Source organism: Oncorhynchus nerka, linkage group LG18 (assembly GCF_034236695.1).
Source record: "Oncorhynchus nerka isolate Pitt River linkage group LG18, Oner_Uvic_2.0, whole genome shotgun sequence".
Classification (NCBI taxonomy): Eukaryota; Metazoa; Chordata; class Actinopteri; order Salmoniformes; family Salmonidae; genus Oncorhynchus; species Oncorhynchus nerka.
The window spans coordinates 64,505,497-64,517,793 of record NC_088413.1 but is presented as its reverse complement, the minus strand read 5'-3'; the positions used below and the strand labels follow the sequence as shown (position 1 = coordinate 64,517,793).

The following is a 12,297-nucleotide window of genomic DNA, read 5'->3' as shown; positions in this document are numbered from 1 at the left end:
TCACTCAGTTCTATTAATGATGTTCTAAAAACTCACTCAGTTCTATTAATGATGTTCTACTCAAAATTATGATGTTCTAAAACTCAGTTCTATTAATGATGTTCTAAAAACTCACTCAGTTCTATTAATGATGTTCTAAAACTCACTCAGTTCTATTAATGATGTTCTAAAAACTCACTCAGTTCTATTAATGTTCTTAAACTCACACAGTTCTATTAATGATGTTCTTAAACTCACTCAGTTCTATTAATGTTCTAAAAAACTCACTCAGTTCTATTAATGATGTTCTAAAAATTAATGTTCTAAAAACTCACTCAGTTCTATTAATGATGTTAAAAACTCACTCAGTTCTATTAATGTTCTAAAAACTCACTCAGTTCTATTAATGATGTTCTAAAAACTCACTCAGTTCTATTAATGATGTTCTAAAAACTCACTCAGTTCTATTAATGTTCTAAAAACTCACTCAGTTCTATTAATGTTCTAAAAACTCACTCAGTTCTATTAATGATGTTCTAAAAACTCACTCAGTTCTATTAATGTTCTAAAACTCACTCAGTTCTATTAATGTTCTTAAACTCACTCAGTTCTATTAATGTTCTAAAAACTCACTCAGTTCTATTAATGATGTTCTAAAAACTCACTCAGTTCTATTAATGATGTTCTAAAAACTCACTCAGTTCTGTTTAATGATAATGTTCTAAAAACTCACTCAGTTCTATTAATGATGTTCTAAAAACTCACTCAGTTCTATTAATGATGTTCTATTAATGATGTTCTAAAAACTCACTCAGTTCTATTAATGATGTTCTAAAAAACTCACTCAGTTCTATTAATGATGTTCTAAAACTCACTCAGTTCTCTTAATGAGTTCTATTAATGATGTTCTAAAACTCACTCAGTTCTATTAATGATGTTCTAAAAACTCACTCATTTCTATTAATGATGTTCTAAAAACTCACTCAGTTCTATTAATGATGTTCTAAAAACTCACTCAGTTCTATTAATGTTCTTAAACTCACACAGTTCTATTGATGTTCTTAAACTCACTCAGTTCTATTAATGTTCTAAAAACTCACTCAGTGCTATTAATGATCTAAAAACTCACTCAGTTCTATTAATGTTCTAAAAACTCACTCAGTTCTATTAATGATGTTCTTAAAACTCACTCAGTTCTATTAATGATGTTCTAAAAACTCACTCAGTTCTATTAATGTTCTTAAACTCACACAGTTCTATTAATGTTCTAAAAACTCACTCAGTTCTATTAATGATGTTCTAAAAACTCACTCAGTTCTATTAATGATGTTCTAAAAACTCACTCAGTTCTATTAATGTTCTTAAACTCACACAGGTCTATTAATGTTCTTAAACTCACACAGTTCTATTAATGTTCTAAAAACTCACTCAGTTCTATTAATGATGTTCTAAAAACTCACTCAGTTCTATTAATGATGTTCTAAAAACTCACTCAGTTCTATTAATGTTCTTAAACTCACTCAGTTCTATTAATGTTCTAAAAACTCACTCAGTTCTATTAATGTTCTGAAAACTCACTCAGTTCTATTAATGATGTTCTAAAAACTCACTCAGTTCTATTAATGATGTTCTAAAAACTCACTCAGTTCTATTAATGATGTTCTAAAAACTCACTCAGTTCTATTAATGATGTTCTAAAAACTCACTCATTTCTATTAATGATGTTCTAAAAACTCACTCAGTTCTATTAATGTTCTAAAAACTCACTCAGTTCTATTAATGTTCTTAAACTCACTCAGTTCTAGTAATGATGTTCTAAAAACTCACTCAGTTCTATTAATGATGTTCTAAAACTCACTCAGTTCTATTAATGTTCTTAAACTCACTCAGGTCTATTAATGTTCTTAAACTCACTCAGTTCTATTAATGATGTTCTTAAAACTCACTCAGTTCTATTAATGTTCTAAAAACTCACTCAGTGCTATTAATGTTCTAAAAACTCACTCAGTTCTATTAATGTTCTAAAAACTCACTCAGTTCTATTAATGATGTTCTAAAAACTCACTCATTTCTATTAATGATGTTCTAAAAACTCACTCAGTTCTATTAATGTTCTTAAACTCACTCAGTTCTATTAATGATGTTCTAAAAACTCACTCAGTTTTATTAATGATGTTCTAAAAACTCACTCAGTTCTATTAATGATGTTCTAAAAACTCACTCAGTTCTATTAATGTTCTAAAAACTCACTCAGTTCTATTAATGTTCTTAAACTTACTAAGTTCTATTAATGATGTTCTAAAAACTCACTCAGTTCTATTAATGATGTTCTAAAAACTCACTCATTTCTATTAATGATGTTCTAAAAACTCACTCAGTTCTATTAATGTTCTTAAACTCACACAGTTCTATTAATGTTCTAAAAACTCACTCAGTTCTATTAATGATGTTCTAAAAACTCACTCAGTTCTCTTAATGATGTTCTAAAAACTCACTCAGTTCTATTAATGATGTTCTAAAAACTCACTCAGTTCTATTAATGATGTTCTAAAAACTCACTCATTTCTATTAATGATGTTCTAAAAACTCACTCAGTTCTATTAATGTTCTTAAACTCACACAGTTCTATTAATGTTCTAAAAACTCACTCAGTTCTATTAATGATGTTCTAAAAACTCACTCAGTTCTCTTAATGATGTTCTAAAAACTCACTCAGTTCTATTAATGATGTTCTAAAAACTCACTCAGTTCTATTAGTGTTCTTAAACTCACACAGTTCTATTGATGTTCTTAAACTCACTCAGTTCTATTAATGTTCTAAAAACTCACTCAGTGCTATTAATGATCTAAAAACTCACTCAGTTCTATTAATGTTCTAAAAACTCACTCAGTTCTATTAATGATGTTCTTAAAACTCACTCAGTTCTATTAATGATGTTCTAAAAACTCACTCAGTTCTATTAATGTTCTTAAACTCACTCAGTTCTATTAATGATGTTCTAAAAACTCACTCAGTTCTATTAATGATGTTCTAAAAACTCACTCAGTTCTATTAATGATGTTCTAAAAACTCACTCAGTTCTATTAATGATGTTCTAAAAACTCACTCAGTTCTATTAATGATGTTCTAAAAACTCACTCAGTTCTATTAATGATGTTCTAAAAACTCACTCAGTTCTATTAATGATGTTCTAAAAACTCACTCAGTTCTATTAATGTTCTTAAACTCACACAGTTCTATTAATGTTCTAAAAACTCACTCAGTTCTATTAATGATGTTCTAAAAACTCACTCAGTTCTATTAATGATGTTCTAAAAACTCACTCAGTTCTATTAATGATGTTCTAAAAACTCACTCAGTTCTATTAATGATGTTCTTAAAACTCACTCAGTTCTATTAATGTTCTAAAAACTCACTCAGTGCTATTAATGTTCTAAAAACTCACTCAGTTCTATTAATGTTCTAAAAACTCACTCAGTTCTATTAATGATGTTCTAAAAACTCACTCATTTCTATTAATGATGTTCTAAAAACTCACTCAGTTCTATTAATGATGTTCTAAAAACTCACTCAGTTCTATTAATGTTCTTAAACTCACACAGTTCTATTGATGTTCTTAAACTCACTCAGTTCTATTAATGTTCTAAAAACTCACTCAGTGCTATTAATGATCTAAAAACTCACTCAGTTCTATTAATGTTCTAAAAACTCACTCAGTTCTATTAATGATGTTCTTAAAACTCACTCAGTTCTATTAATGATGTTCTAAAAACTCACTCAGTTCTATTAATGATGTTCTAAAAACTCACTCAGTTCTATTAATGATGTTCTAAAAACTCACTCAGTTCTATTAATGATGTTCTAAAAACTCACTCAGTTCTCTTAATGATGTTCTAAAAACTCACTCAGTTCTATTAATGATGTTCTTAAAACTCACTCAGTTCTATTAATGATGTTCTAAAAACTCACTCAGTTCTATTAATGTTCTTAAACTCACACAGTTCTATTAATGTTCTAAAAACTCACTCAGTTCTATTAATGATGTTCTAAAAACTCACTCAGTTCTCTTAATGATGTTCTAAAAACTCACTCAGTTCTATTAATGATGTTCTAAAAACTCACTCAGTTCTATTAATGATGTTCTAAAAACTCACTCATTTCTATTAATGATGTTCTAAAAACTCACTCAGTTCTATTAATGTTCTTAAACTCACACAGTTCTATTAATGTTCTTAAACTCACTCAGTTCTATTAATGATGTTCTAAAAACTCACTCAGTTCTATTAATGATGTTCTGTACAAAGATGGAGATCAACATCCACAAGGCCACTTCAGCAGAAGCATTGCTGATTGGTCTCCACCCGTCTCCCAACAAGCATTGCTTCATTAAACAAAGCCCCGAGCTGCTCAGTATGACCACTTCCCTTCTTCCTACTAGCTGATTGGTTGACAGAGAATCTACCCTTTCAAAAGTAGCGTCCATGTTTTTCATGCATGCTCCCCTGACAGGGTTCACCCAGAGTTAACTGCCCACACACAATTCCACTGCTCCTCTCCTCTCCGCTCTGGGAAGCACTCACACATTAAATGCTCAAACACACTAGATAATAATCCCCATTACATTGTTTGATATGTGTCAAGGTTGTTCATAATGCTGCTTTTAATCTTGTTGTCCAAGTGGTTTTTGAGTTTCCTAAGTAGCTTGGTGTTGTGTTGTACATATCTTGTGAAGTGTTTTCCAAGGTAACATAGTGCATCTTTGTTCATTGGTACAACTGTCTTTCCCATGTCTTTTACTGCCACTCAGTCTTTAACCCAGCATTTCATTGGCACACAACGCTCCTCACACAACGCTCCTCACACAACGCTCCTCACACAACGCCCTTCACACAACGCTCCTAAAACAACGCTCCTCACACAACGCCCTTCACACAACGCCCTTCACACAACGCCCTTCACACAACGCCCTTCACACAACGCTCCTCACACAACGCTCCTCACACAACGCTCTTCACACAACGCTCCTCACACAACGCTCCTCACACAACGCTCCTCACACAACGCCTCACACAACGCCTCACACAACGCCCAGTTCACACAACGCTCACACAACGCTCCTAACACAACGCTCCTTCACACAACGCCCTTCACACAACGCTCTTCACACAACGCTCCTACAAACAACGCCCTTCACACAACGCTCACACAACGCTCTCACACAACGCTCCTTCACACAACGCCTCACACAACGCCTTCACACAACGCCCTCACTAACCCCTCACACAACGCCCTCACACAACGCCTTCATTAACAACGCCTCACACAACGCCCTCACACAACGCCCTCACTAACGCTCTACACAACGCTCTTCACAACGCTCTTCGCACAACGCCCTTCCTCCTTCACACAACCTCACACAACGCTCTTCACACAACGCCCTTCACACAACGCTCCTAAAACAACGCTCCTCACACAACGCCCTTCACACAACGCTCCTCACACAACGCTCTTCACACAACGCTCTTCACACAACGCTCCTCAAACAACGCTCCTCACACAATGCTCCTCACACAACGCTCCTCACACAACGCTCCTCACACAACGCTCCTCACACAACGCCCTTCACACAACGCCCTTCACACAACGCTCTTCACACAACGCCCCTCACACAACGCCCCTCACACAACGCCCCTCACACAACGCTCTTCACACAACGCTCTTCACACAACGCTCTTCGCACAACGCCCTTCACACAACCCTCCTCACACAACCCTCCTCACACAACGCTCTTCACACAACGCCCTTCACACAACGCTCCTAAAACAACGCTCCTCACACAACGCCCTTCACACAACGCTCTTCACACAACGCTCTTCGCACAACGCCCTTCGCACAACGCCCTTCACACAACGCTCTTCACACAACGCTCTTCACACAACGCTCTTCACACAACGCTCTTCACACAACGCTCCTAAAACAACGCTCCTCACACAACGCCCTTCACACAACGCTCCTAAAACAACGCTCCTAAAACAACGCTCTTCACACAACACTCCTAAAACAACGCTCCTCACACAACTCTCTCACACACCGCTCCTCACACACCGCTCCTCACACAACGCCCTTCACACAACGCCCTTCACACAACGCTCTTCACACAACGCTCTTCACACAACGCTCCTAAAACAACGCCCTTCACACAACGCTCCTCACACAACGCTCCTCACACAACGCTCCTCACACAACGCTCCTCACACAACGCTCCTCACACAACACTCTTCACACACCGCTCCTCACACAACGCCCTACACACCGCTCTTCACACAACGCCCTTCACACAACGCTCTTCACACAATGCTCTTCACACAACGCTCCTCACACCGCTCTTCACACCACGCTCCTAAAACAACGCCCTTCACACAACGCCCTTCACACAACGCCCTTCACACAACGCCCTTCACACAACGCTCCTCACACAACGCCCTTCACACAACGCTCCTCACACAATGCCCTTCACACAACGCTCCTAAAACAACGCTCCTCACACAACGCTCCTTCACACAATGCTCCTTACACAATGCTCCTTACACAATGCTCCTCACACAACGCTCCTCACACAACGCCCTTCACACAACGCTCCTAAAACAACGCTCCTCACACAACGCCCTTCACACAACGCTCCTCACACAACGCTCCTCACACAACGCTCCTCACACAACGCTCCTCACACAACGCTCTTCACACAACGCTCCTAAAACAACGCTCCTCGCACAACGCTCTTCGCACAACGCTCTTCGCACAACGCTCCTCACACAACGCTCCTCACACAACGCTCCTCACACAACGCTCTTCACACAACGCCCTTCACACAACGCCCTTCACACAACGCTCCTCACACAACGCCCTTCACACAACGCTCTTCACACAACGCTCTTCACACAACGCTCCTCACACAACGCTCTTCACACCACGCTCCTAAAACAACGCCCTTCACACAACGCCCTTCACACAACGCCCCTCACAAACGCTCCTCACACAACGCCCTCACACAACGCTTCACTTCACACAACGCTCCTAAAACAACGCTCCTCACACAACGCCCTTCACACCGCTCCTCACACAACGCCCTTCACACAACGCTCCTCACACAACGCCCTTCACACAACGCTCCTAAAACAACGCTCTTCACACAACACTCTTCACACAACGCTCCTCACACAACGCCCGTCACACAACGCTCCTCACACAACGCTCTTCACACAACGCTCTTCACACAACACTCCTAAAACAACGCACCTCACACAACGCAACGCTCACACAACGCTCACACAACGCTCCTTAACACAACGCAACCTTCACACAACGCCCTTCAACGCTTCACACAACGCCCTTCACACAACGCCCTTCACACCGCTCCTCACACAACGCCCTTCACACAACGCTCCTCACACAACGCCCTTCACACAACGCTCCTAAAACAACGCTCTTCACACAACACTCTTCACACAACGCCCGTCACACAACGCCCGTCACACAACGCTCTTCACACAACGCTCTTCACACAACACTCCTAAAACAACGCACCTCACACAATGCTCTTCGCACAACGCCCTTCACACAACGCTCCTCACACAACCCTCCTCACACAACGCTCTTCACACAACGCTCCTCACACAACGCTCCTCACACAACGCCCTTCACACAACGCCCTTCACACAACGCCCTTCACACAACGCCCTTCACACCGCTCCTCACAACGCTCCTCACACAACGCTCCTCACACAACGCTCCTCACACAACGCCCTTCACACAACGCTCCTCACACAACGCTCCTCACACAACGCTCCTCACACAACGCTCCTCACACAACGCTCCTCACACAACGCTCCTCACACAACGCTCCTCTATATCTCCCCAGTCTGAGCATAGAGAACTAGGTACTGAAACATTTGGTCTGAAGACCATAAAGCCCCAAGTCTCTGTAGTGACAAGTGAGTGACGCCTTATGCTCACTAATTTTAGCATGCTATTTCAGGGGGTGGTAAAAATACATTCTCAAAAGAGCATTGCAGTAATGTGTTCCACCTTCTGCACAATTCCTCTCCTCTTCTCGCTCTCTCTATCAATGTCGCTATCACACACAGATCACACGCATGCTTGCATGCACACACACACGCACACACAAATCACACATCATCAGGTTAAAAAAATAACATGTTATCTCACCTGCCCTGTACAGAGTTAGCTGCGGCCTGCATGACAGCGGCGGCTGCCTCCTGGGCCTTGCGGTTGACATTGCCCAGTGAAGGAGGGCCCATCCCAGGGCCGGCTGGCTGGGGCATACTGGGGGAGCTGGGGGCCATGTTGGGGTAGGGGCGGCTTCCCACACCAGGACTGCGGCCCATAGGCTGCCCGGGACCCTGGCCGTGCATGGGGCTGCTGGCATTCATACCCTGGCTGTTGGTCATGCCAGAGCCTGGCCCGGGGCTGCTGTAGTTGGCACTGGGGGTCCCGCCGTAGTTGGGTGGACGTGGGTAGTTTCCTGAGGAGACATAGAACATCTGGGAGTGAGTAGACACCAGGTTAACAATAACAATAAATGTATCCCTCGACATGAATAGTGACTGTAATTAATTCAGTCATCTATTTTATGGTAGTTTCACGAAGCCAATCGCTCTGCACCCACTACAGAGGAGAACAGCCAATCGCTCTGCACCCACTACAGAGGAGAACAGCCAATCGCTCTGCACCCACTACAGAGGAGAACAGCCAATCGCTATTTTTAGATTTAAGCATCTGCTAAATTACCATATCATTACAGTATGTAGCTACGACGTATCAGCACAAGGATAACATTGTTATAGGAATTAAACTTCATATGTCAAATAAAAGCAAATGTCAGATAAAACAGCTTAACTGACACATACTACAGCATGACATTTTGGACTCAATAGCCTCTGTAGGGTGCATCTATGCAGATGTGGATACAGGTGTTTGTTTCACTGAAGCTTTTGCTATTGACATTGGCTGCAGATCTGATATCTATGGGAGGGGAGGGATGCTGAATCGGCATGGGAGCAATTGCACAGTTTAAGCATGAGTCTGAGAAACACTTGAGAGTCATTTTAATCTGCAGTGAAGGCTTTCTCCCTGCCCCAGCAGCCATACAGGCATGACGACACAATCCTTCCTAAAGCACACTTAAACCCCTTTTTGGATCAACATAGTCCAGAACCAGCTGGAAAAGGAGTCTCACACACACACACAGAGCACACAAAGCAGGCAAGGGTACTTTCCACCGTGATTTTTTTAATCTAAGGACAATTCCATGAAAAATAGAAAATGTGGCGTCCCTTTTGTGAAGGTGGCTATTTATTTTGATTTGATTAAGAGTGCTTTAGTTGGGGCTTACAGCCTAATCCTCTGAGAATATGTCTGGAAAAGGGGATCAAGTCGCTTTAAACCAAAAGGTTTTTTTGGCTCTGAATGAGGGAGTTGAATGAAAATATTCTGTGTGAGGAACTGACTCCAAAAATGGAAATGTCTTTTGGTATCCTCGAGCTGCTTCAGTGGAAAGACATTCCGCATGACATAAGCCTGTCCAACAGCAAAAAGTCCCCCCGGAGATTTATATCTCAAAATAAAATAATTTCCCATGAAACTCTGCTGCTCCAGTTGAATTTGACCAGAATGTGTGATGAAATCTAGTGTATGAGGAGATGCAGAGAGTCAGATATGTATCTGGGGAGGTAGCTGATTTGGAACACTGTTGACACCTGTCAAGGGTTTTGGGACCCCATCTTAAACTTTTCAAAAAGGAAACCGTTCAGAGAAAAAGGGGGATGGAAGACAAACACAGTAGGATGTTTAAAACATGGATAGGGGAAGGTGTGCCTGTGTGCATTTGTGGTGTGTGTGTGTGTTTCTGTAAATGTCTGTGTGCAAGTAAAAAGTGAGGCACAATACCATTCCACTCTTTCCAAAGCAGTGACATAGTTGAGAAGAGAGCCATGGGAATCATCTGGTGTGTGGTATCCTCTCTCTCTCCTTCCCATTCTACAGTACTGTACGTGCTGCAGCTGAAACGCCTGAGTCAGAGGTCTATCTCATCCCACACAGTCACAGTGGCTGGACCCTGGCTCTGCTCCATGGATTCTCACTGCTCTGCGTGTGTGTGTGTGTGTGGACACTGTGGTTCTTGGCTGTGCTCTCGCTCTCCTTCTCTGGTTTTGACTTTTTTTTACTCCGATTGGCTTTTTCCATCTTTAGCACCCAAGCTCCTGTCCAAAAAAAGAATGAGGCAGAGCCTGTGAAGTTTCCAGAGACCGCCCGGCCAGGGTCCTAATCTACTGTGGTTTACACTGACACAAATGTCACCATGAGAGTCGTATGAACGAGGACATTCACATTAAACTGGACAGAGTTGATCAGTCATACTGACATTTATGAGACATTTATGAGACAGTTTAAGAGTGCCAAGTTTAGGGGGACCAGAGATACGCTTAAAAAATATATACAGTACATGACCAGAAGTGTGTGGACACCTGCTCGTCAAACATCACATTCCAAAATCATGGGCATTAATAAGGAGTTGGTCCCCCCTTTGGTGCTATAACAGCCTCCACTCTTCTGGGAAGACTTTCCACTAGATGTTAGAACACTGCTGAGGGGACTCGCTTCCATTCAGCGACAAGATCATTAGTGAGGTCAGCATTAATGTTGGGTGATTAGGGCCAGGTGTTTCGGTCAGGGCTCTGTGCAGGCCAGTCAAGTTATTCCACACCGATCTCGACAAACCATTTCTGTATGGACCTCGCTTTGTGCACAGAGGCATTGTCATGCTGAAACAGGAAAGGGCCTTCCCCAAACGATTGCAACAAAGTTGCCGTTAAGATTTCCCTTCACTGGAACTAAGGGGCCTAGCCCAAACCATGAAAAACATCCCCTGACCATTATTCCTCCTCCACCAACCTTTACAGTTGGTACTATGCAATTGGGCAGTTAGCGTTCTGCTGGCATCTGCCAAACCCAGATTTGTCCGTTGGACTACCAGATGGTGAAACGTGATTCATCACTCCAGAGAGCGCGTTTCCACTGCTCCAGAGTCCAATGGCGGCGACCTTTACACCACTGACATTTAGTATTGTGCATGGTGATCTTAGGCTTGTGAAATCACTCAGCTCTTCAGTAAGGCCATTCTACTGCCAATGTTTGTCTATGGAGATTGTATGGCGGTGTGCTTGATTTTATACACCTGCCAGCAATGGGTGTGACTGAAATAGCTGAATCCCCTATCCTTGAAGGGGTGTCCACATACTTTTGTATATATAGTGTATCTTTTATTTTATAAAGTTTTGTTTTGCTTTTTTCGAGGGGCGAGAAGGATCCACATTCAGCTTAACTGTGAGAATTTCTTCTTCAGGGTGAGAAGAGCTCATTTCCAGGATGGTTGGTACTGTAGCTGGTGCTGTGCCAGACTGCTGCTTCAGGGCAGATTAGTGTTGCCTCTTCCTGCTCTGCTCTGCCCTCTACAGCCACTGAGGGGCCCATCTCTCACCCAGAGTACCGCCACATCTTCTAGGGCTGCTCTGAGTGACCTCTCGTCCTCATTCAGACTTTTACACAACATTCAAACAGCTGATCATCACCGGATCCTCCTTTTGCTGTTTAGACACATTTACAAGTAAAACAGAGAGAAAAAGCACCAGAAAGATGTAATTTCTTCTCCATACCTTCCTGTTCTCCTGACCCTCCCTCCTCTCTCAGGATACGGTGGTCTTTAGGAGGTGTGGTATTTATAACCCACAGAGAGAAGACTGTGGTGCGTTACCAATTACATGGAAATCCCAGGCTTGGTCACCCTTTCTGAGGATGCTGTATTCTAATCCCCACACTCCCGCGGGAAAAGGAGGACTGTGACCGAACAGATTACAGACACTGCTTCCTCAGCAGAATGGATGCAGCATTGCTAACAGCCGGCTCGCCCATCCCTGGCCACTGCAGGAAAAAACCCTGTGTACCAGAGAATAGCTGCCCACTGAATCTGTGGACACCATCACTGAGGAATGTAACACAGATTACATGGCTGCGGCTGTATTCTACAGCTGCAGAACATACAGAATGGGCAGAGTTGCTTGGCTAAAATATAAGGAAATACTGTATAGTATGTTGCTGAACACAAACAAATTGGAAGGATGACATCATTTTTTTGGAGAGACGAATTACGCGTAGAAGTATAATTTTTTTCCTTTTCCATTCTATCACTCTGAAATTCTCTCACCTTTTCCCTCCCTCTCTCTATCCCCCCGCCGCTATTA

At 41.9% G+C, this 12,297-nt stretch overlaps 1 protein-coding gene across 1 annotated transcript in view; it reads right to left on the bottom strand.

The window, feature by feature from the left end:
- The window catches only part of LOC115146334 (AT-rich interactive domain-containing protein 1B-like), a 378,630-nt gene that overhangs the window by 61,888 nt on the left and 304,445 nt on the right, over nucleotides 1–12,297 (bottom strand). The window contains exon 8 of the mRNA XM_065004267.1: nucleotides 8,207–8,522. Coding sequence (XP_064860339.1) covers nucleotides 8,207–8,522 — 316 coding nt within the window. The remainder of the gene's footprint in view (nucleotides 1–8,206; nucleotides 8,523–12,297) is intronic.